We start from the raw sequence: 26,608 nt of genomic DNA, 5'->3' as shown, positions 1-26,608 counted from the left end.
ACTCCTCTGACCAGACTATATTTTGCCAGTATTTCCCTGGTTTGTCCACATTTTCAGCAGCAAACTAACCAAGAGATGCTGCTTTTTTTTAATCTTTTGTACCATATGTAATGTAATGCCATGCAGGGACATGAAGGGCTTGAGGCATTTTTGACCAATAAAACATGTTAAACCCTTTATGGATCTGTAAGGTTTTCAAAATGTGTGTGTCCCCCCCCCATGTTTAACTCGTTCCTACACCCTTGTTCATACCTATTAAACTTTTCACACTACAACCACATACTTGTGTGTTAGTGGGATTTTACATGATGGAGCAGCAAATGAGTAGTGAATAACTGGCAAGAAGGTACATGCATGTATGTCTATAAACTGCACATATCAAGAGACTAAATTTTTATCCCATATATGTTTGCAAAATAATTCAAGTTCAGTCAGATTAGATAAAGAGATAAAGGTCAATTGTCAAGTATTGGTTCAGATTCTCATTTGGATTTAGGTCTTGACTTTAACCGGGCCATTATAGTACATTAACATACTTTGATCTAAACCATTTCATTGTAGCTGCGGCTGTATGTTTAAAGTGGATGGCCTGTTGGAAGGTAAACCTCCACCCCGGTCTTAAATCTTTTGCAGCCTCTAATACATGAAATTTGCACTTGGAAAGTGAAAAAAAAAATGCAAAAGTTCAAGGATAATGAATGTTTTTACAAAGCATTAATTTATAAGTTTATTCCGAGTGAGCACACTGTTTTTTTCTTTTTTTTTTATTCAGACTTTTATTACAAAAACGTTATAAAACTAGATCAAAACTAAGAGCACTTATGAATGCCTACAGGTGATCATAATTTAAATAGATAAATACAGATGTGTGCAAAGGCCCCAGGACAAGGGTGGAGCTCTGACACGGGAGAACACAGCTGCACTGATGCAAGTGGCTATACGTCAAGCTTTGACCATCTCGAGGTGACGATGAAGCAGTGTGGCCGACCCCTGCTGCAGGTACCGTTGCAAAATCAAGATCCATGATGGGGGACTCAACATGGAAAAGAAATTATTTTAGTTTCTTTTGGAATGGTAAAAAAAAAATCTCCAAATGTCTGTGCGGTGCATGCGTCTCAGGCTGCTCTCTGCTCTTTTGCGCTGAGATGACTCTTGATGCTTGGGCTTGGCTGCTAATTCTCCTGACAAGAACCTAAAAGGAAGAATGTGGGAAGAAAAATAGAATGAAGAAAAGGTATCAGATTTTAATGAGCAATTCAAGTTAATATAAAATTTGGGTCTGTTCCAGAGTGACAACCCTTCTCCCCACCACACCTGTTCTCCTGCAGGTTTCAAGGTCGGATTTGTGAAAGCCAGAAGAGTAATAATAACCATTAAAAACTTTTATTTGGATAATTTCTGACGGATTGTTTAAAATATCTGCATCCTTTACAATTCCGTGCAAATATTCATTGTCTCCAGATGAAAAATTTGGCTGGGAAACTCGTCTAGGCACATTTTACTTGACTCTTTTTTAATTAGATTATAATACATCACTTTGTCTGGTTTTACTTTACTATTTAAGCGTTTATTATGTAGCCAGAAACATGATGTTACAAGCTCAAGATTTAATCATGTTATTTCATCTTATTAATAATAACATATTATTACATTTTATTAAATTATAGACAATTGTTACATCTGAGCTTTTAGATGTTATGTGAAGCCCATCTTTCCTGGGAAATAATTTGTCACACATTCATGTTTTGGACTAAATCTAGCATTTTTTTTTTTTTCATCTGAGTGCAACAAGGAATCAAAAATAAGTATTTGGTTGCTCACATGTGCCGAGGCGCTCCTCCAGGAAGCCGATCTGCTCGCTGAGGGAGTCGATGCGGTCCATTTGCCGGAAGGAGTGGGACAGTAGAGTGGTCTTCTCTGGGAAGCTCTTGTCCAGAGGCAGCGGGAAGAAGCTGCTGAAAGGTGCCAACACCAACTGCAGCTTCTATAAGAAATACGAAGAAAAAGTAGAACAATTCAGCGTCACCCACCTTGTGAAGATAAAAAACAATTATGTCTTGTTTTAGACATTAGGATTGATGATAAGCCAGAGTGCAGGTGTGGCATTTTAAAGCATGCTTGGTTGGACGGTTAAACAGCAGCTGGGTTTTAAGTTGTACATGTGTACAAAGATCAGAAAGGTTCCTGGGGAGGCAACAATGTAGGTAGCTTTTATTGGTTAGTTTCAACACATGTTAATGGGTTCTCTCATGTACCTTTTCCAGCAGCTCCACTCTGTTTCTCAGGCTCTGGACCTCCTCTGTGACGTTCTCCACCATGGTGAAACTCCCTCCTGGAGAAAAACACACAAACAAACACATGCATGACAATATGTAGGCTACTGCGCATGAGTTGATGAAAGCCGGGGAGGGTAGGTGCTTAGATTGAGGAAAAGACCGATTTTTTTCATCTCTACAGACGGCCGCTGTAATATCTCGAAACCACAAAGAGGCAGCTTCTAATGGTTTTAATACTTGTTCTGGAGCATTCATATAAATAAGATCATCATAATCCAAAATGGGTAAAAACATTACTGCTACTAGTTTCTTCTTTGCATTAAAAGAGAAACATAGCCTATTTCTAAAATAGAAGCCAATTTTCAGTCTCAGTTTCCTAATTAATTTTTCAACATGCCCTTTAAAGCTAAGATTATATAAATTAAAATACCTAGCTATTTAAAAGATTGAACTCTTTCAATTTATCCCCCTGGAAGAGTGATGATAGGATAACTAATCTGCAGATGGGCTTTGTTTTTGAAAATAACATTAACTTGCTCTTATTTGAATTTCAAGAAAGGTCTAATTGTAGAAACCTATTCTGAATTATGTTAAAGGCATTTTGTAATGTAGAGACAGTGGCACTAAGAGTTTTCACAGAACTATAGATAATCATATCATTAGCGTAAAAATGGTATTTAGTGTCCACAAGATCCAGGCCAACATTATTCACATAGATAATAAATAGGAGTGCCCCACAACTGAGCCTTGGGGGACTCCTTTAGTTAATGTAAAAATATTAGAACAAATATTTTCTGATTTGATAAGTTGGGATCTGTCAGTAAGGTAATTACAAATCCATCCAACAACTTTTCTAAATAGTCCAATACTAATCAAACTCTCTTCGAGTAAAATGTGATTTACTGAATCAAAAGCTTTTGACAAATCAATGAAAAGCGCAGCACAGAGTTGCTTATTGTCAAGAGCTGCCGAAATATTATTGATCACTTTCAGTGTTGCTGTTATGGTACTATGAGCTTTTCTAAAACTTGACTGAAATTTTCATAGTAAGTTATTGGAGTATAAATATTCTTAGCAACTGTTCATTTATTGCCCTAAAAGGAAACTAAGATTCATCCATCTTCCCGTCATCTCTGGCCAGCTTAAGAAACGCATTCCCACAGCATGACGGTGCCACCACCATGCTTTCGTTACACTAATATAAATGGGGCTCAATTCAAAAGCATGCCATGTTGTTCAGATTTTTATATGTAAAAATATTTTTAAAATCACTTATCTTTTGCCTTCAACTTCACAATTATTCCCAACTGTCCTTGTACCACTACTAACAAGAAGAGAAGTTCAAGTGGTATAAATGCTTTGCAAGGCACTGTAGAACAGCCAGAGGGGCCAAAAGTGATGCGACCAGAAATAGACAAGCGAATGTGCAACCCTTCTGTGAGTCAGTAGCGTCTGGCTCTCAAAGGGGAATGTTTCTTCCACAGGACCCAGACAAGGCTGCAGATTTAAGAACAACCCCCTGGCCTCTCCTTCCACTTCTCTGGTTGCACCTCTGCAGACAGATGGGGAGATGGTTCAATCTCTCCCAGATGTGGTCCACACTAGAGTAGAATAAGCTGAGAAACAAGGAGGAGGTGGTGGTGCACACGGGAAAGTGTGTGTGTGTGTGGGGGGGGTGCATGACCCCCAGCAGACAGAGTTGATGGAGCTGGAATGAGAACACAGGCCTTGGCCAAGAACAGATTGGGGATAAAAAACTGAAAAAAGTGGGAGGCTGAAAAGTCTAAATGCACACCAAGAGTCTTGGCAGAGTCAGTCAGCTTTTTGAGAGTTTAAAGCCTCTGTTTACATTCGTGATCTCCATCAACATCCCTTCAACATGTGTATATGAACAGATAATAGAAAACCGTCTCTCGAGCGAAACGCCTTGCAAAAGCCTGTCTGCCTCCAAGTTGCGAGCGGCAAGAACAGGCACGCTCCTAAAAACAGCGCTTTTAACAGTCTCTACTTTCTCTAAGACCTGTCATATTTTCTGCTTTTTTTTTATCCCCGCTCTCTGTGCATTTTTTGCTGACTAAGCAATCCATCACGTCGCTGTGGAGGTGAACTCTCAGAGCTTGTGGTCAGTTTCCAGAAGAAACACTGATAAATGGAGGGGAGTTTGGAGGAGGGCCTGGGAGATTTGGCAATCTCTTTCGTTTATGCACAGATATTTCTTTTACTCTGAGTGCAGGAGACAGCATACCCCCACCCCCTCACCCCCTAAAATCTCCCTTTTTGATTTCACAGTTAGGTGACTCACAAAAAAAATCCCCGAGGCTGGAAAGAGTTGGAAGAAATCAGGAAGAGGTACGTCTGCGTCAAAGTTTTTTTTTTTTTTTGTTGCATAATATCCCAAAAGAGCAATAATGCGGACTCAGAATAGGACTTAAAAGGAAAACCCTGAGGTCGAGAACATTTGTAGACATAAAGCAGGATTGGTGGGGGTGGGGGGCTAGGGGGTGTGTATTGCTTTGTGGCCACATTGCCTAGCAAAACTGAGGACTTGAACCTTTTCACGTTTGGTCACAATAAATAATACAATTTTACATATTTGTATTGAGATTTTCTGTGACCCACCAAAACACACTAGTGCATAATGGTGAAGTGGAAGCAAAAGAAAACATGTTATCCGATTCGTTTTCCAAAAAACGCACCTTTAAAGTGTGATGTGGATTTGTATTTAATCCCCTCAACCTCGATGCCACTAAATAAAATTCAGTGCTTTCCATTGTCTTCAGAAGTCACCTAACTGAAAGTAAAAAAAACTATGCTTTATGTAATCTTAGTTGTGCTATGTGAATAAAAATGCTTCACATCACTCTGAACACACCATCTCCATGGTGAAACATGGTGGTGGCAGAATCATGCCTTTGGGATGCAGTTCTTCAGCAAAGAATAGGTCAGCTGGTCAGAGTTGATGGGAAGATGAATGGACCTAATACGGGGCAATCATGTGAAAGATTTGAGACTGGAGGTTCGCCTTTCAGGAGGACAAAGACCCAAAACACAAAGCCACAGCTACAATGGAAAGGTTTAGATTGAAGCATTTTTATATCTTAGAATGGTCCAGTCAAAGTCCAGACCTAAATCTTCTTAAGATTCTGCGGGAAGACTTCTTATCCAAGTCAAGAGGACTTGTAACTGGAGCGAAAGGTGGCTGTGCAATGTTTTGACTGAGAGAGGTTGAACACAAATGCACGGCATACTTTTCAGATTTCTTTTTTTTGTTAAACATTTTTGAAAAAAAACCCCAAATATTTTCCTTTCACTTCATAATTATCCATTTCTTTGTGTTGATCTGTCACATAAAACCCACTGAAAAACACATTGCAGTTTGTGGATGTTATGTGACAAATGTGGAATAAACTTTTTGCAAGGCACTGAAAGACACAAGAAGCATGCACAAATAAAAAAAATGCTTTTTCTTACTAAGAGACAAAAATGCAACATTTCTGAGGGAACTAATGGAGTGTGTGGGCTGAAAATATGTCTGTATTAGCTCAGGAGCTGGATTAAAGGCAGATGTTTGCTTCAGTAACAGGACTCGCAGTCATTATCAAAGTCGAAATGATCCCAGTCTCACCACATGGAGCCAGCCTCACATAACATCAGTCTGGAGTTGGCACCAGTCGCAGTGCATTATTACTCACGGTACGAGTTGAGAGTGGCATAGCGCGTACCAAAAGTAATAATGGACCGCGAAGCTGGTCGTGTTTTCTTCTTCTGTCCTGCTGCAGAACATTGAAATATGTGGTTTAAGCTCACGCTCGCACTTAGTGTTCATTTACCCGCATCAGCGTGACCACCCACTGCTGCCTGGCTGCTCTGGGTGGGAGTCGGAGGAGATGGAGGCTGGTGACAGGAACGTCCATCTCCATAAAGCCTGAAGCCATCTCTGCAGGCACATCGGTAGCTTCCAGCTGTGTTCACGCACAGCTGGGCGCATGGTTGTCGCCCACCGCACTCGTCCACATCTGACAGCCAAAGACAGAAAAAAATGAAAGCAGGCGTCATTATGCACGTAGATTTATGTACAGCTCCTCAGGTGGATCTGAATGTGGTTGCTTTTCAGTGTACCGGTTTGGCACTGGTGTCCCGTCCAGCCAGGAGGGCACCCACACTTATTGGGTTTCAAGCAGGTGCCACCGTTGACACAGGGTTGTGCACACAGAGCTGGGAAACACATCCAGAGATATCAATTAAATAAAAGCCAGGAAACCACTTCTGATTCATGATTATTACTTTTAATCTGCTCAGCAAACAAGACCGTCATTTTTGGCAAAACAGTTTTATTTTCTTTCTGATATGTGCCAAACTGGCTGGCTCAAAACTGGGACAGCCAGAGGGGCGCTCCAAATTTTTGTCCTGTGGTCCGGTTTCTGATGACGCCTTTTAAATGGCTCGTTAAAGTACAGAAATCTAATGTGGACTTTCTCACGTTTTTTTTTTTTTTTTTCAAACAGCAAACAGTGAATTAAAAGAGAAAACAATCTCAGAGGTCTATGTGGAAAATTGAATCTGAAAATGATCTAATGCTTGGTCGTAATGCAACACTTTTGATGCTCACAGTTGACTTAAAGTGTCTGTATCTTGTTTAGTTTGCTGCCTGTTATGCCTTACAAGGATATCAGAGCTTTAGTGTCATTAAAATCTGATTAGGTTACATTTTATTGTTATTAGGGACTAGGGACTGCAGGTGAAAAATAGACTTGTGGCTGACTCTGGCATATGACAGAAATGTTATTAATATGCACTGTCCCTGTAATAAATAAATTAATACAATTATATTATTTATTGTAAACACATTTACATTTGTATCTGATTATATTGTACTTGGCATTCTATTTACACTCCTTGGTATGAAACGTGCTCTTTTTTTTTTTTTTTTATATCCGCTGGATATCAAACTACATTGTCTTTTAGACTGAATTAAACTGTTCATTTCTTCTTATTTAATTTATAGCTGGATTCGAAAAAATAAAGAACATACATTTTTAGCTAATCTAATGTTTCACTAGTTTATGAAATATTGAAACTAAAATGCTTGCATTTAAACCAAAGTTACAGCAGAAGACATAGAAACCAGTCACAGGAGCGGTCCATCTGGCTGATCCAGGCTTCTTCCAAACAATCATTTAAGTGGCTTTCATTAGTTTATTTTTATCTTATTGATTTTTGTATTTAAATATATATATATATATATATATATATATATATATATATATATTATGATTTAGTTGATCCCAGAGGATAAAACTAACAGCTAGTGTGAAATGGGCCAAGACCAAAGCAGGACCTCTAAACCTCTAGCGCAACTCCAGTCTCTAAAACATTGTGGTTCATGTGAATGCTATTTTGTGAACCCTTAAATCTTCCTTATGTTTGCATTGGACTCTATTTACACAGAAATTCATTATTTAGATTAGAAACAGAGAACAGAGGTGATGCGCCACAAATGATCTTCCTGTGTGAAACATGTCCAGAGAACAGAACATGTTTCCGGTCAGATTAACTTTCTAATCAAAAAGTAAGGCTATGTAAACATCTATAAAATAGCTTTTACGTATAAAAATTTACCTTTATACAGCTTTATACAGGCTGTTGCTCTGACCAGAAACTCTTTATATGCTTCATTCTCAGCAGGAGTTCCACAGAGGAAGATCTTTGGTGACACGCTGCCTCCAGTCTCCATTTCCTGTGTAAATAGTCATCAGGCTCTGGATAAATATCCACCCAGCGCAAACCTGACTACGGTTTTACAGGTACATGGTTTTATGATTTTGAAATAAAAGTTATTTTAAGATGATAAAGTTCCTTCTTGGTCTTGACTGGTTTCAGACTACTTGTTAGCTTCACCCTCCAGGACTAATCTAAATTTAGGCTAAAAGAAGACGGCAGGGGAGTTAAATCTTTAACACAACATCACGTCAAAAAATGTGAAACCATCTTTTTTTTTTTTTTAGCTTACCTTGGTTGCAATTGTGTGAGTGAAATCTCCGCCAGCCGGGGCAACAGTCTGGGTAGAAATGTGAGCCCGACGCTAGTCTGCTCACCTGGCGGTAAGCCAGCGAGTACGTTGTTCTGTGGAGACAAAAATGTCAGAGAGGTTACAGATCATTCAGAGTGCAGCAGAGTCTCCTCTCTGATCAGACTGCTGGAACATAGATGAGAATGTTAGTATGGGTGGAACAGCCAGACCACGGATTCGGAAGAAGGTGTCAGGAATGAGAAGAGGGTAGAAGTGATGCGAAGTCAGATCTATAAATCAGCCAGTTTGGCTTCAGCCTGTGGTGTGTTTAGCTTACCAGAGGAGGGGGAATTAAGAGCAATAAACTGAGGCTAAAACTACATACGTGTGCATGTAGATCCAAGAAAACAGACCAAAAGTGAAAGTGAGCTTTGGTGAATGAAAAGTTAACAGGGATTAAAAATGTGGAGAACCTAAGGAGCTGGAGAGCAAATGGGAGGGTGCTAGTATGGAGGGAGACGGAGTCCAAAATAAACAAGGCAGTGGTCTCTGCGGGCAGGCAGCTCATTTCCCGTCGTTACACAAAGTACTCGATATTCAGATTCCACTCAAACTATGTGCCACCGTGACCCACTTCTGTGTACAGTACAGTTTTCTGTGTATGTGTGTGCTTTTGTGAAAGAAAGTGAAGATCTGATCACGACCGTTGCTCCTTCTCCCTCTTTAGACATGTCAGACGTTGTTTATGTTTGCAGATGCCTTGATTAAGACGCTGTTTTGACAGCGCTGTGAGCAGGGTGAAGATTTCTTTTTCACTTTTTCATGCTTCGTGTGAGTGCTTAGTGCTGGGAAGGAGGGTGAGTGTCTCACTTGTATGTGCTGCAGAGGCGATGATCCTGACACAGGGTGATGTAGGGCTTGTGCACCGGCTGGACGTAGGACTCTGTTCCCATGACAACGCTGTGACGGAGGTCCTGGCCGCACGCCCTCCTTCTGAAAAAAACTTGACATGTTAAAGCCAAACGTCTTGCCTACCTTTACACTTTTTATCAAGAAGGGTAAAGTGTGCCAGCCCTCTTTGAGCCAGCTTACTGACAGTGTGCAGCAACAGCTGAGCGATGTACTGGAAGGCAGGAGCAAACATTGCAACCTCAATGCCGGTACCAATATCTATTTAAAACCCTGAGTGGGTCCTGCCTGACATGTACAATCGTTCCTGATTGTGTCCCAGTTAAGAACTGACCTTTGACCTTCCTGTCTCCACTTGACACTTGAGTTCGTTTAGTTTATTTTGGTCCTAAATGAAATCAGCCATAAAAATGACAGCATAACTATCCTCTACTAATCTCCTGAGCTTTGGCCCCTGGGAAAATGACCTCCTAAATGCTTAAATGTCCTATTCAGGAATGGCTTCCTTAAGGCAAATATCCCAGGGTGAGGTAGTGACAAAATGAGAGTTAGGATTGCTGTTACCCGTGGTGCTCGAAAAACTGGGGAGTGCCCATCACATGAAGGAAGAGGAGGGCGGTGGAGAAGAGTAGCTCTCGGTACATCGTCTTCCTCTTTCCCACGTTTCCCTCGCCGGGGCTCTCACACTTTGTCTCTGTGCCAGTTGCAGGGAAGAGGAGAGGAGGATGACAGAGAGAAGGCTGCAGCCAGGATCTTCACGCTGGATATCTGTGATGTTCCCAGCTACCTGTGTAAAGAGAAAAAAATGTGTTAATTGAATCTAAAATAATATTTCCTTTCCCACAGCCTGGTTGGAAAATTTAGAAAATGATCAGCTGAAACTCAAATGGAACAGGCTTCATTCCTGCAAAGCCACAGGTCATCCTTATCTGCTGTGAAGAGACAGGCTTGAATAGGGACGGACTCAGCTCAGGGAATGTCAGCTGTGCCATGTCTCTGAGCGCGGAGCTGGCTTCAGAGCAGAGTATTAAACATTAAATCAGTACAGAGGGCAGTGGGAATCTGAGTAAGCGTGTCATTTAGCATTGGATGAGGAGAAAACATTGAGAAAGAGTAACTTTAAAACCCTAAAGCTCAAGAGCAGGAAGTTGTTAAGTGAGATCAAGTGAGGAGCTGACTGCAGAAGAATCATTGACAGTTGTCATGAACCAGCTTAAGATGAAATGTGTGTTAAAATGAAGGAGGATTCTCTGCTGTGGTTGGGGTCGCTCGAATGGGAGGTATGGAAGGCCTGGTTTGCAAAAAAAACATTTTAACCATTTTGAAAAAGGAACATTTTTTTGTTGTTTTTTTTGTACAAAACATAGTAAGAAAAACAGGAAAAAAACTAAATAAAAAAGAAAAAATATAGCTAACAAACAAAATATTTAGAACATTTTACAAAAATAAAAATGCACCAGTTGGTTTTTTTAAACTTGTTGTGATGCTTGTTGTTCTTTACGATTTGTTTTTGTGGATATACATCTATGCTGCTTTTGTTGGTGTTGAGTTTCATGTTTATGGTTCAGTTTGTTTTTGGAAAAAATGACACAATCTAGTTTTGCACTTCTAGGTCAGTTTGCAAAACTTAATTTTCATAATTTTCAAAAGTTCAAACACCAATAGTTTTTTCTGTGTTATGTTTGGACAGTCACATTAATATTATTATTATTTATTTTTTTAACAGTTTTTTTAATCTGGTAAGAGATCATAAAAAAGCTTAACAGACTACAAAGTGTGGGGTATGTTTATTTTGTACTCTGTGCATTAAACTGTTGCAAGATATTAATGTTATAAATTCTCAGTCAGGTGTTTCTTTATGGATATAAGCACTTGGATGTAGCCTTGAGGTTAAGCTGTCAAACAAGGCCGCAAAACACGACTTGTTCCAGAGCCAGGGCCGGCCGGAGGTATAGGCAAATGTTGCCACTGCTTTGGGGCCCCTTGCTGGCTTTGGGTGCCCAGGAGAAATTGAGCTGTAATTGTTTTACACATACTACAGTAAACCATTATAGTTTGGTGAAAGTTATATAAACAGAGTCACAATTTAAAGCTAATTTGGTCATTTCAGCTTCTCTATTTGACACTTGAAGAAGAATGCACACAAAAAAAGTTCAAACATGGACAATACAAACAGGAGTTCAGTGGTACTCTCAACTAGAGGTGGCCCCCCCAACTGTTACGCTGCTTAGGGCTTCACAAAAGCTTGGGCGGGCCCTTCTCACACGTCCCCTGACTCTGAAACGACCAGGAAGGAGAGACAAACACCTCTCACAAATTACCACATACTGAACAGGATTAAAAAAATAGACAAGACCACCTGTTTGCATGCAAGACTCTCAAGACGTGAAATACAGCTGACCTAAAACCTGCCTGTGCTGCTGTGCCAGCCGATGGGGCGTGCTTTAACACAGAGGCTAAACCCCTGGGAAATCTCTCCCATCATATTAAACCCTGAGTGCAACCACAGGTTATAAGACTGTGTAGCCTGTCGGAGGAGCGGAGTTATCCTGGAGGTGATTGTAATCCTCAAATGACAGTGTGCGTGTCTGTGTAATCCCCCCCCTGCTGGCTACGGGCCCAGAGATCCATCTGAAAGCCTGTGTTCATTCATGGACCACTGCGGTGAGCTGGACTGTCAGTGCAGCAGGGGGCCACAAAACGACCACTACATGTGAGTTTGAGCGTGTTCGCACACAAGCATGGAGAAAGTTACTGCAGGAGGGGAAATACTTGTGAAAGGAGTGGAACAGTTACAAATTTTACACATACATTTGATTTAAAATTAACCAGCGCAGAAACAGAGCCGGTGCAAAAAGAATTAAATTAGAGGGACCTACTTCAGGCTGAGATACCATCCACAAGCAACACAACTCATTTATCAACCTGTAGTGTGGTTAACTAGTGAGCACAAAATAAACTTCTTTCATGAACAATATATCAGAATAGGTGTTACTTCATAATCACAATAGTCACTTTATATATTTCATGTGTAACGCAAACCTTGGATTCAATGTAAATTTATATAATTTGTAACTGTTTTATTTTTTAGAAAGATGCTCCATTCCAGAGAAAATGCCTCAGACCTACAGATCACGTAGAGACACATGAGACACTGTTATCACAGTCCAAAATTATCTCAGCAATTCTGCCGGACGGCTCAGTAAACTGTGAATTAACAGAGTTGTTTCTCTGTGGTAGTTTTTGATACTGGAAATCACGGCTCTCTGCCCAGGACACCCTTCTACCAATGGGTGGCAAATGCACCCAAGAAAAAAAAAATGTATTAAACGTCATCAGTCAGTTGCGCCTCAACCAAGTTTCCATTGTATATCTACATGTCAGGTCAATGAGGATGGGGCAGCCCCCTGTGTTGTGCACAGTGTAAGCACTTTAACAAACTATGTGTCTGTGGCACTAAAGGGCTACTTTGCAGCTTTTTAAGGAAGCTGCAATCTTTTATCTTTGGTGTAACCTGAATTAGACAATAATACTCTGATCAAATATCATTTAAAACACAGTGTGAGATTCATGGAAACTTTATTGTGCTTGCAGAAAAGAGCTTTGTTCTTCTTTTTTTTTTTGTATCAGGACAACGTCCAAAAGAATGAGACAAGTGTGAAAATCACACTACATTGATGGGTCACACTCAGAATTAATTATTCTAAACTGATGAATGATTCACTAAGTTTTAATTACATGTTTTTGTCCAAATCATCTGCATTTTCCGCCTGCTCCCCATTAACAGAACTAAATGTGTATCTAAAGTCAAATAAAATCCAACTGATTCAGTTGTATTTCTCACACCCGCCACGGGGTGGTGCTGTTTCACAGCAGCAATGTTCAGAGATCAGCGCTAAGACCCACGTCCATCATTTCTATGCTTGTCCGTAACACTAACTTACACCCTGAAGTGATGCTAAAGACTCTTAGAAATAAAACCGACCGGACAGACAAAAGAGGCATGTTCCTTTATGCTAAACATAGATGCAGAAATAAAACATAGATCTCGAACACATGCATGGATAAGAAAACTAATCAGCTACACACCGTTCAGGAAACAATCGGCCTTCCCACAGTTTGTCCAGTAAAAAAAAAAAAAAAAAAAAACAGTCCTTCAGTGACGGAAGCTGAAAACCAACCGTAGTTTCACTGAAACTGTTCTCCTTGTTCAGGTAAAAGTCCAGTGATAACACTCCGCCAGCGGTCAGGTTTCTCCTGGAGCTCAGACTGTCAGAGAGCGCATGGGGGGGTGGGGGGGGGTGATGGAAGGACCTCCTCCCACTCCTCCAACTGGGTGTCCCGCTGCGCTTTGGGGGGGACCCAGGGGTGACGTCACGCCACAGACTGTTAGCGACTTTTTTCCTCTTTGCTTTTCTTTGCTCTTTTCGTGTCAAAATCTACTGATACACTTCACAGGTTGACGCCACGGTGGCAGCAGCTGGTCGAACATCTACGGGACAGAACAGACTGTGGCGCGAAGTCGGCCGCACCAGACTGAGACTTCATTGACTGAGTGACGTACTACTGATCAGATGATCTCTTGGTTTGTTCGTCTTAATTCTCTCAACTGGATTTTCAGATATGTTTGTGCAGCAGAGTCCTAAACCACTTTCCACCGTGCATATAACTAGTTAGATTTATGGAGAAAAGCGCCACCCCCTAAAACACAATAAGTCTTTAAATAAATATTTGTGCTCGATATGGATTGGATGCGTTCAAGGTCAAAGTAAGCCTTTTGAAATGTCATGGTTGTGGCAGTGTAAATAGACCTATTTATTTATTTAATATGTTTATTTATAACAATTTAATTTAAATTGTTAAAACGGATAACTATATATATTTATCATTAAATACATAAAAAATAAATAAATAAATGTATTGTGGCATGTTTATAAAACACATGTTGGCTTTATATTCTCTTTACACTGAGCAATGCAAAGCTTTGCACAAGATATGGGATGCTGCTAATTCTAATTTTGACTGATATTGTTGTTTTTTTTCTACTGACTATAACACATTATAAAAAGAGAAAAAAAATGTGCTGTTGGTTCTTCAGCGGAGGTAATGAGGGAACTGCAAGATTTTTCTCATTTATCTTTCAAAGAATATGTCCTTAATCTTTATCTGCTTTTTAATAAAGTCAAAAAGTTCATCAGAGTACATAATGCTTGTTGATGTGTTTATAGGCTGAAAGATGTAGGATTTTTAGCTTTGATGCCTTGAACGTACAGGAAAAAAATCAGATTCTTTATTATTCGACTTGCCAATCATCGATCAAAATGGAATTAAGGGAGGATTGGTCAATTATTTGCTGCATCTCCACAGCATAATTCTTCCCCATCTATTCATAATTTATTTTCAAATTTGTGCATATCAGCCCTGCCACCAAATGCATATAATTTGTAGTCACATGAAAAAAAGGACCAGATTATCCTAAATCAGTCTTTTTTAGTATAATCAAATAACTGTTACTTTTTAAAAAACAACATGTAGAATACTTTTGAAAAAGAACATTCACAGCTCACTGATACAAAAGGCACATTGTTGGAATACTGATGTCTGAGATGTGCAGAAATCTTACCCAGGCAGTATGCGTTCATCAGGTGCATGTGCGCGCGCAGGTTGACTGGCGGCCGTGGGCGCGAGCTGCCGGACCCATAGCTCAGAGGACCTCTCCATGCTTCCAGTTTCTTTTTAAAGCTCAAGTTTTGTTGGGGTCTGAAAATGCAGATTTGTTTTTCAAAAAACCCACCCCTGCGACCAATTTGAGGTGCTCCCTGCGAGCCGACTGGCGACAAATGAAATGTCTTTGGGCGTTTTTCAGTTGCTTTTTATGCTGAGCTTCCTGTGGAACGCAGGAATTGGATGGACAATCCCCAAACCGGACTTCCTGTGAGTGTTTGCCGCTGATAAAAGCCCTCTCCTGCACAAACACTCTCCATCCTGCTGGAATCTGATTTTGAAGCACTTTTCGGCCCCCATTGTAGAGCTCACAATCTTGAAGAGGACAAGTTCCTTCAGCCTTCTCACCTCTTGCCCTTGCGCTGCCTTGGTAGCTCAGTTGAAAACAGCCATTATTTGAAGCGACTTATTGAACCAGGTTGCTCTGTAGAGCTCTACTGATGCCATACTTTAACTGATGGCTGGGGAGCCCACATAGGCTCATGTTTACAACCATTTGAGATCAAATCTGGGAAATTGCAGCTTGAAGCCAAAGAGCGGCACGATAAGGAGTTACTTTTCCCTCCCTTCCATTCTGTGCTTCAGTGCAACCCTCTTTAATCCTTGAAGTCATCTATAGTTCGATTAATAGCAAAATCCTTGTTCAAGCATCAGACGATTGTGCAAATTGGTGCAATGCTAGGCCAAACTTTATGGTAAATATAGGATTTTCAAAGTATAAGAAAAATTTATATTTGAGTTAACATTTTTTGGTTTGAGAACATTTTCTTTTTCATGCAGTTTCAGTACAGATCTTAGCCCTCTGATAACTTTTCTAGACCTTTAGGACCTTAATGAGATGTGGTTTTGTACTTGGTGTTTCAAAAGAAAGGCCCATTAAAAAAAAAAAAAAATCCAAAATCAGTCCTCTGATTCTTGAAGCTGTGGGCCAAAAAATGGTCCTCTGTTCCTCTAAAAAATGGCCTCATCCGCAATGGAGATTACAACAACTGATTAATGAATCAATAAGATTGAATTAAATTTTTTGTCCAAATTATTTGCATATTCTATGAAGATTAAAATAACTGGTGCCCACAGAGCAGGATAAAGGCATATGAAGGCTGCGAGAGGTTTTCAGGAGCCCATTTCCTCTGTTTTTGTCGTAATTAAGGAATGGAAGCTTGAGGAACTGTAGAGGTTTAGTTAAATTCAGGAAGAGAAAGAACAGTTTCATAGAGAAATGCTTTCAGGATTGCTTGAAGAAAAAAAAAACTAAAATAAAACATGTATTTAATTCTTTAATACAAACTTCCTAATCATAGATTTTGATGATTTGATGAATTGTGGAAACGACCTCTGCAGGCTGATGAATTTCTACGGAAAAAAGTGCAGAACTTTAACATTTCTTCCGCTGATCATGGTTGCCGCATAAAAAACTATATCCAAATCCAGCCGTCAGAGATTTAACAATTCCTGCAAAATGATTTAAAATGAAACCGAGAGAATGGGTTGTCAAACTATATTATCACTTGTAAAACACTTTAATGCACAAACATTTGAGGTATTGCCTTACCTCATATTAAGGTGGAACGTTTATTTGTTTAGCACATTTCCGCAGCAAGACTATTCAATTTGTTTTACATGATGAAAATATAAGAAAAAGAAACACATTAAACAGCACATTGTTGTGGCATAATAAAGAAAGGTTTGACTACAGACTGAAATGAATCATGTTTCCATGCATCCACTGAATAACAATGACATAAAACATTTAGTTCCTGCAACAATTGTGAACAAGCTAACATGCTATACCCATTAACACCAGGTGAATTCTTTTCTTGAATGGAAAAAGTCTTCTATGTAAACTGGAGAAGATCAAACACATTAATTAAACTTTGCCTGTGATTGGAAGAGTCTACCAGAGTTAATGTTTTCACATTTTGTCACTTAATAACTCCAAACGTCAATGTAGTATATTCACTCATACTCAAAACATTAACAACAATATGAACTGAAACGAAAACATTACAGGGTTCTTAAAATGTTTTGAAATAAAAATCCGAAAAACATTGTGTTCATATGCCGTCCCCTGTACTCTAATACTCCTGACTAAAAACCAGTGCAATCAACTATCTTCAGAAGTCATTTAAGTAAAATCCAGATGTGTGTGATTTAATTTCAGTTGTTCTGAGAAGGCCTCGGAGTTTTGTTGGAGAACATTGCTGAACAAACATCATCATGAAGACGAAGGAGCACACCAGAATGGTCAGGGATAGATTATTGTAAGGCAGGTTTATGTTATAAGACAATATGCCAAGCTTTGAACAGCTCACAGAACTCTGACCCATCCGTAATCTGCCAATGGAAGGAGTACGTGCAACGACCACCCTTCCAAAACACCTGTCCACCTGATTTGAAAGGCTGGGCAAAAAGAGCATTAATCAGCGAAGTAGCCAATAGGCCAATAGTAAATCTGGAGGAGCTGCAGAGATCCACAGCTCAGGCGGGAGAATATGTTGACAGGACAACTGTTAGACAAGCACTCCACAAGTCTAGCTTTTAAGGAAAATTGGCCATCTGATCCCCTGTTTGCTGTTTGCCACAAAACATGTAGGGGACACAGAAAATGTGTGGAAGATGGCGCTCCGGTCAGATGGGACCTAAATTGAACTGGCCTTCGTGCAAAACATTATCTGTGGCGGAACACAATAGGGCAATGCATACCGGTGGCTTCAGACGTGCTTTAAAAAGTAAACCCCATTTGTGTTTATTAAACAACTCACAGGAGCACCAATCTGGCCCACAGCCTATGGCAGAAATTCATTTTGAACTTGGACCACATCAGAACAACATGTCCAATGTGTGTTAAAGGCACCAGTTGGCAGGCGCCTACTGATGTGCCGCACAGTGCTTCCTATTTCCGTTTCCCTTACCACTGGACTTTCTCCTAAACTAGCCATGCACACATATAAACATGGTGGAGGCAGTATCATGTCATGGGGAAGCGTTTCTTGAGAAAAGTAGAAAATGGATGTTTAAATGATGAAATGAACTTGAATGAACAATGGTCTTGAAGGGATTTAATCAAGTAAGAACCATGGTTTCTTTTGAATTACTCTGCTATAGTAGAAGACTTAGAATTACTACTTCTCAACTGTAAGATTTTATATGTTAGTTTTTAGAGTCAGTCTGCATATCCAAATGATGTCTTATGCATGCTTTTGGGTTTTAAAGTTCAGTAGTCGGCCTCAAAGCCTAGATTCAGACAGAGCCCCTCGTGTTGGCCTTAAAGCCCTGTTTGGGGGTGCAGCTGTCAGCATGCGTGAATAGAGACAAATGTCACTCCTCTTTTGCCTTTTAACAGACTGAAAGCTGTCAGACAACAAGGACTCGTTTGTCATCCTGACTATGTGCTGAACTGCTCTTGGTATGCATTCAGAGACAACTTTTGAATTTATGCTAGAGAGGGTTAGTTCAAATGGCATCAAGCATGACTTGGACTGCCTCTTTACTTGGATTAAGATTCATAAATCGCTTAAAACTGAGTCATATCTCATGCCAAGCTTAGTGTTAGTGTTGAAGGCTGGCCAGTGTTTGGTAGTTTTTTAGTGGACCTACCATGATTGAATGCTAGATCTGGCAATCACTGCACACAAAGAGCTATTTTCTGAGCGATAACAAAGAGCCTACGTGCTGAGGCACCATGGGAACTTTCTACTTCAGAGATGCAGGTGAGCACACACCTTCCAGGCTTACAGCTCAGATGGGACATGTTAAATTGGAGGATGTGAAACATCATGGTTTTTTTTTTTTTGCAAGTATGCTCCTCTTTACATCTAAGCGTGCATTTTTTTTTGTTCATGTGAACAAAGACCAAAGTGGGAGGGCATGCTTCTTTAAAGAACTCTTTTCATTCTTTGAAATCAAGACTTGGCCATACAACAAGCTACGTTCTGCAGCTCTAGCATTCCAGATTTGTCCCAGAGAAGATGCAGGATGGAAACGAGCTGAAGCAAAGCAGTGCTTCCTCTTTTAGAGGAAGCAGGAAAAGGCTGTGGGAGAAAGATTCGTCAGGCTGCAACCTTGGAACAATAAAAATCTCACCCCGACAGGAAAAGGATCTGCGTCAAAGAGGACCTGATAGATTTTACTAAAGGGCAGTAGCTGTGACCCTGGATGGGGCATGAACAAGAGGGCAAGTGTGCCCCACAATAAATTTGAAAATGTAAAATGTTACATGAAATGTGCTAAACAAACAGATTTCAAACCTATGCTGTGTGGTTCTGCTGGACTTGTAAATGAAAACGACTGTTTGCTGATTATTTTTTGGTCTCAAAGTGCAGAACAAAGCCAATATTCATCTGCACTAACAGTAACGTTTATCTCACAAGGAAAAATGCTAGTCTGGGTATCATTGGCTAATTTAAACTAATTTATACTACCATTACTGTCAAGGTCAGGATCTCCTTATATCAAAACTATATGAAAACTAAAGAAGGAAGCTGAGGAACAGCAAACTTAACTTAAGCAACTGGGTAACCTTTAGAATACTTTGCAAAACCATTTTTCATTACGATTATAGCTCCAAGTCTTTTTGGATATATCTCTGCCAGCTTTCACATCTACAGACTGACATTTTTGAGATTCTTCTTTGCTAAACGGCTCAGGCTCTGTCAGACTGCATTGATGGTTCCTGTAGACATCAATTTTCCAGTCTTGCCACAGGTTCTCAGTTATATCTAGCTCTGGACTGTATGTTTAGCATAATTGTCCTGATGGAAGGTGAATCTCCACCCCAAGTCTCAAGTCTTTTGCAGCCTCTACAATGTTTTCTCGTAAAAGTGCCCTGGATAAAGCTCCATCTTTCTTCCCATCACCTCTGATCAGCTTTGTGGATGGTGTTAGTTTTCTGACACATTTGTCTTTGACATGTCGGCTGTGTCTCTTACATGGCTTGTGGCAACCTGCAAACAGGACTTGTTGAGGCTTTCTGACTTTCTTTTTCGTACTACCTTTCTTCTTGCCTTTTCCTGTTCAGTGAATGAATATGTGGCAGCTGATGCAGAAATAAGGCGCCATATGCAAAAATCTTAAAAGGGTCAGTCAACAGCTGACAGCGGACTGAGATGCTGTGTTCAAGGATTCTGTTTGACATTTTTCCTGTTATCAAACTAAAAACAGTGATAAGAGTCGGTTTCTTGTTCCTATTTTTGACAATTCAACCGTAGGCCTTTCCAGTAATATTCAAATCAGACACTGCTGATCAAGTGCACATAATTTAGCTTTAATCAGCTGTAATCTGTGAAACAATCTGTTAAGATCCATGTTTGTCAGACATAAAATCAACCTCACTTCTTAAACAACAAAGCACATTATGCCACATGTTGAAATAACTTAACGAAGATCGAGGAAATAACTCAAGACTTGAAGACCAGCATGTCACTGGTTTCACATAATTATTTGAATTTGACACAAATAGGACTTGCTACAGGGTTTTTACTTGCATTGAGAGAATTGGAGATTCAGCCAGTATCTCTACTCTGGTTGTAAATCTGAGCAGCCAAGCAGGATATCCTGTCCTCCAAGGCCTGCTACCTCCACTAGCGCTCACATGTCTTCCTCAAACTCGAGGCATCTACTCCTGCAGATTCATCCTGGATATAACCAGACCGGTCCCAGCACTTCCTGCGCTTCGACAGTCAGGAGATGACTGAAAAGCGCAATTCATTTCATATTCTAATCTAATCTTGTCCACTTAAAATATAACGGAATTTATCAGCACATCACATTTGAAGAGAACTGTAAAACACTCACCACTACTTTTAATAACTCTCAAAAGTTGTCTGGCATTAAAGATACTAACTTGTGAAGATCCCCAGGTATCATTTTGTTCTGTTCTCGCTGCAAATGTCAACATGTTTCACAACATTTAGGCACCTTCATTGCCCTTAATCCCACATTTCCCATGCAATACCAGTAGCCCTACTACTTACACTGTAATTGTATGTGAAGGGGGGAGTGGCAGCTTTAAAAATGGGTGATATGGCTCTTTGCCTAGGGCAGCATAGCCTTCAGGGTGCCCCAATAAAGTTTTCTATTGTTCACCTAGATTTCTTAAGTCTCCCAGTGTTTTGAATGTACAGACATAGTAGGCAAACATAACCCCACAGCATGATTAGCTAAAGTTGCTATCTGGGGAATATTTGAACATCCCTGGCTCAAAATCTAACTGACTGGATTATTCTAAAATGCACAGAGATTCTTGAGAACACAGTTTGAGATTTACAAAACCTTTATCCTAGTTGTAAAAACACACCAACTGCCTTTTTAATGCTTCCCTTCCCTTGCCTCCCTTATTCTGTTGTTGTGGTGCAGAAGAAAGGACTCGTCCAGGGAACCATTTAAGCAAGAACCGCCAATGATAGGAGATGTGGTATTGCGTTGTCTTTCTAATAAAACTCTGTAAAGCTTGTCTTTTGAAGCTGCTGCTGAAAATCTGTCTTGGTGACCTCCTTTTGTCTGCAGCCTCAAAAAAAGAAAAAATCACTGGTCTTCAGTTTAGGCTTTAATCATTTACCTCAATACATAAAAAATCCCAGAGTTCACTTGACTTTCAGAATGACATTCTGCCCTGAAGTTCCTTCACATCTTTTCTCGGCTAAGTTATTTCAAAACATTTGAAGGAGTTTCTTACAAATTTGTTGACACATTAGAGAGACCGTGTGCCCATCTATTGGCTTTGAAAAAAATGTGAGATCATCTTTTGACAGTAGTTAAAAATATAGATAGGTTCTGTCTTTATTGTGAACATATTTATTCAGTGGGGGAAAACATCTCATGTCCTAAAATAAATGTTTTTAACACAATCGGTTGTGGAACAACTGTTACTGCTGACACTCCCTTTAAAGTAACTGTAAATGGAGAATTTTTTTATTCACACTTTACTTTTCAAAGTTGTTTTTAGAAACTTCTAATATAAATATACGGTAATACAAAACACAATCTCTAAAGCTCATTGTTAAAGAACCTCAGCACAAAATGGCACCTGAGGGGTTTTCCAAGTCTCCATAACATTTAGAAGCTATCTACAACTAGTTATTTTACCTGGAAAAAAGCCCTTTCTGACCTACATTCACAAACATAATTGTGGAGTTTGTCTAAATCTACTATTGATTTTTAAATTTACATTTTAAGCCTTTTCTTCTTCATGTGACTTGTAATAATAAATCTTGTGATAAAACCTGTGAAAATATCGACCAGCAAATCTCCCTTTGTGTTTCATTTTTACATTTGACTTCAAACAGTTGAATGATGGGCAAACCGCAGTAAAATTCAATTTTTTCCAAGTACAATTTTACATGAATAAATGGTAGATTAAATTGGATTTTAATGAAAAGTTAACCATGCTTTAATTCTCCAGTTGTCAAAGTCAGCTGCAGTTACATTATAAAACAGCAAACATCAAAACACACTGGCATGAAATGTTTAACTGACAAGTTATAAATGTGAAATGTGGCATGGATAAATGAAGTGAGCTTGCTGAAAAGGTCAAGCATCATTTGTTAGCAACAAAAAGGCCACTCTCTTCAACAGATCAGCTAAAAAAATCCATCTTATGCTCTGCACAATTGGCTATATTGTGTAGAAGTTAATAAATGAGCTCTTAGAACAGAAGCAGCCAACTGGACTGCACAAGTGTGAGTAAAGTGAGACTGACAGACAGGGATAATGGAAGAGTGATGAGTGGAAAATCCTGATGAAACACATAAAAATAGAAGAACTGCATAAGGCAGATCAATACAATAAGCAGAAACCATGTGCAAAATATAACCCTAATGCCAATCTTAACTGTTTGTAAAACTATAGTCAAAAAGCAGCGATGCTCAGACTTTAAAACAGCAGTGTCCAAACTTTTTGCACCCCAGGCCAAAAGTGTCAACTTGAAAATACTCGTAGTAAAAACTCAACATAGTTTTATCGTGAATTCTTTTTTTTACCTGGTCAGCAGTAAATTAAGCATGACATATTTTAATGAAACAATGTAGAAAAGGGTCTCAAATGTTTGTCTTAATAAAAGATCTACAGTTTTCTAACCTATTGGGTCTTTATTTTGTTTTCTATTTTGTTGGTCTAGAAATAGTTTTTAGTCTATTTTCAGCAATAAAATTGAGAGCCTTCTTTAGCCAAGTTTAATGAGTGGGTGCTTAAGTCTGTATTTTGAGTAAAAAGTCACTGGATGTTTGAGGTCCTACTTACTATGAAAGGATTAAAATATGGCCAATAAGAAAAAAATACTTTGTTGTAGCTATAATTTTTTACTGAGGAGGTTATACATTTCTTATTACAATACTCATCCTAAAACATTGACAAAAGCTGTATCCGCTCCATTTGATGGAGGGCCAAATTTGTACCATTCATGAACTGCAAGAAAAGGGTCAAGCAACATGTTTCCAAGGGCCACAAATGGCCCCCACGCTGCACTTTGGACACCCCTGCTTTAACATTACAATATTACATCAGATCAATAAAAAGAAAAACAGTTTTAACACAAAAATGTGGGCTTAATCAATAGTATGTTTAATATTGTTGTTATTTTTGAAAGGTACGTTTAATTTGACAAACCAGCCTCCTCAAAACGTGAATATTTCAATTAAAGAAATGTTCCTGTTGATATGTACAAAACTGTATGCATCTCAAACAGGTACTGAGTACAGTTATGCAGACCGTATGCTCCTAAGTTTAAGATTATTGCTGCTGCTTTTTCAACAATTAGCAGGTGAGTTATGACTTCTTATTCTCCAACAAACTGCGTTCATGCCTGGGTCAGAGAACCGATCCTCTTCCTGAATGGAGTGATGGATGAACTTTCCCGAGGCCCTTAGACTTGCCTATAACTGTTTTGAACAGTTGACCATGGCACCTTCAGGCATCTAGAAATTGTACTGTGTATTGTGTATGTAAACCTCCAAATTTCTGGAAAATCATTAAAATTATTGCTTATTATTCAGGTATTTATCAAACCGAAAAAATGTGGGTAATCCTAACTGACCTAAATCAGCAAACGTTTAGTCTTATTTACTGACAGTATGAAAAATGTATTTTTACTCAGTTTATGTGAATATCTAGTTTCAACTGTAGTTAATCTTTAGGCCAGTCTTCCACAGACGTTTCTTCTGATTGAAATCCTCCTTTTTCCGACCTCTCTGCTGAACAGTATTTTCCTTCTCTAGCTCCCAATTCTCCATGTCAATCTGTCATCAGAACAGTGGGGACCTTCTACATGCTGAGCTAAAACTTCAACTCAAACAGGCATATGAGTCTCACAAAGCCACTCTGGATGAAGTTTAGAATGATGGCTGGGATGATTTCTTCCTGGGTAAAATGGGGATGATCTTACTGCATTGCCAGCCTATTTGCAACCAACTTGTATAAAGTTGAAGGATAGCATACAGGTCCTTCTCAAAATATTAGCATATTGTGATAAAGTTCATTATTTTCCATAATGTCATGAGGAAATTTTAACATTCATATATTTTAGATTCATTGCACACTAACTGAAATATTTCAGGTCTTTTATTGTCTTAATACGGATGATTTTGGCATACAGCTCATGAAAACCCAAAATTCCTATCTCACAAAATTAGCATATCATTAAAAGGGTCTCTAAACGAGCTTTGAACCTAATCATCTGAATCTACGAGTTAACTCTAAAGACCTGCAAAAGATTCCTGAGGCCTTTAAAACTCCCAGCCTGGTTCATCACTCAAAACCCCAATCATGGGTAAGACTGCTGACCTGACTGCTGTCCAGAAGGCCACTATTGACACCCTCAAGCAAGAGGGTAAGACACAGAAAGAAATTTCTGAACGAATAGGCTGTTCCCAGAGTGCTGTATCAAGGCACCTCAGTGGGAAGTCTGTGGGAAGGAAAAAGTGTGGCAGAAAACGCTGCACAACGAGAAGAGGTGACCGGACCCTGAGGAAGATTGTGGAGAAGGGCCGATTCCAGACCTTGGGGGACCTGCGGAAGACTGAGTCTGGAGTAGAAACATCCAGAGCCACCGTGCACAGACGTGTGCAGGAAATGGGCTACAGGTGCCGCATTCCCCAGGTCAAGCCACTTTTGAACCAGAAAGAGCGGCAGAATCGCCTGACCTGGGCTACAGAGAAGCAGCACTGGACTGTTGCTCAGTGGTCCAAAGTACTTTTTTCGGATGAAAGCAAATTCTGCATGTCATTCGGAAATCAAGGTGCCAGAGTCTGGAGGAAGACTGGGGAGATTGAAATGCCAAAATGCCAGAAGTCCAGTGTCAAGTACCCACAGTCAGTGATGGTCTGGGGTGCCGTGTCAGCTGCTGGTGTTGGTCCACTGTGTTTTATCAAGGGCAGGGTCAATGCAGCTAGCTATCAGGAGATTTTGGAGCACTTCATGCTTCCATCTGCTGAAAAGCTTTATGGAGATGAAGATTTCATTTTTCAGCACGACCTGGCACCTGCTCACAGTGCCAAAACCACTGGTAAATGGTTTACTGACCATGGTATCACTGTGCTCAATTGGCCTGCCAACTCTCCTGACCTGAACCCCATAGAGAATCTGTGGGATATTGTGAAGAGAACATTGAGAGACTCAAGACCCAACACTCTGGATGAGCTAAAGGCCGCTATCGAAGCATCCTGGGCCTCCATAAGACCTCAGCAGTGCCACAGGCTGATTGCCTCCATGCCACGCCGCATTGAAGCAGTCATTTCTGCAAAAGGATTACCGACCAAGTATTGAGTGCATAACTGTACATGATTATTTGAAGGTTGACGTTTTTTGTATTAAAAACACTTTTTTTTATTGGTCGGATGAAATATGCTAATTTTGTGAGATAGGAATTTTGGGTTTTCATGAGCTGTATGCCAAAATCATCCGTATTAAGACAATAAAAGACCTGAAATATTTCAGTTAGTGTGCAATGAATCTAAAATATATGAATGTTAAATGTTCATCATGACATTATGGAAAATAATGAACTTTATCACAATATGCTAATATTTTGAGAAGTACCTGTATATTATGAAACGACAGATGCAACTGCATTGCTTTCTCTTTACCTCAAACATCTGGAGAAAAACATGTTTATTGGCAGTTTCATCATGTTGAGCCTGAGTGACAGGGACATCCACTCAGAGCGAAATTTGCTGCTTTTTTGCTTCAGAAATGGCCAGCTGGCAGTCATATCAAATCATAACTCCGCCATGTGGTAAACCTCTTAAATGTCCCTGCATGCTGTGCAACCTCACACATCCAATCATGCTCCTACGGAAATGTAAACTTAGGTGAAACGTTGCATGCCAACTTAATGTTCCTGCCAGAAGCCTGCGAATACAGTAGGCTACAGAGAAGGTCTGCCAGGCAGCTGATGAGTGGTGATGACAGTCCACACCTCAGCTGTAGGACCATACACAAGATGATCTGTTTGAAGAAGAAAATAAAGTTTGAACTGTGGTGTTCCCTGATGAAAATCAAGGACCAACGTCAGCAAGGATTGGAAAGACTTTAAGTGAGTTGGATTTATGAATTCTTGTCTAAATCTGACACATTCTTAATTGTCAGGGGGGAACAAATGACACTGGTTGATTGTGAGCTCTATTGTGCAACAGTGCTCTGAAAATCTTTTTGTTTCTTTACAGAATTCTTCTGTTTGGGTTTTTTTTTTTTTTGCATT

The 26,608-nt window shown here is 39.7% G+C and overlaps 1 protein-coding gene across 4 annotated transcripts; it reads right to left on the bottom strand.

Moving 5' to 3' along the window:
• Positions 1–714: 714 nt before the first annotated feature.
• egfl7 (EGF-like-domain, multiple 7) lies at positions 715–15,044 on the bottom strand. 4 transcript variants are annotated; one of them, XM_047373101.1, is made up of 9 exons: positions 14,819–15,044; positions 9,760–9,982; positions 9,157–9,276; positions 8,287–8,399; positions 6,396–6,491; positions 6,107–6,292; positions 2,256–2,332; positions 1,822–1,984; positions 715–1,192 (listed from the first exon to the last, which is right to left on the bottom strand). In XM_047373101.1, exons 2-9 carry the CDS (start codon positions 9,837–9,839, stop codon positions 1,173–1,175), a joined length of 855 nt encoding a protein of 284 aa, XP_047229057.1. In that variant the 5' UTR covers positions 9,840–9,982; positions 14,819–15,044; the 3' UTR covers positions 715–1,172. The 4 variants fall into 4 exon arrangements, with proteins under 4 accessions (XP_047229057.1, XP_047229054.1, XP_047229056.1 ...); XM_047373098.1 differs by having other exon boundaries at positions 9,157–9,279; positions 14,819–15,043; XM_047373100.1 differs by having other exon boundaries at positions 9,157–9,279; positions 9,760–9,978; positions 14,819–15,043.
• Between the last annotated feature and the right edge of the window lie 11,564 nt (positions 15,045–26,608).

The sequence above is a fragment of the Girardinichthys multiradiatus genome, chromosome 8, assembly GCF_021462225.1.
Source record: "Girardinichthys multiradiatus isolate DD_20200921_A chromosome 8, DD_fGirMul_XY1, whole genome shotgun sequence".
Classification (NCBI taxonomy): Eukaryota; Metazoa; Chordata; class Actinopteri; order Cyprinodontiformes; family Goodeidae; genus Girardinichthys; species Girardinichthys multiradiatus.
The sequence above is the reverse complement of the archived record's forward strand: the minus strand, read 5'-3'. Positions and strand labels throughout refer to the sequence as shown.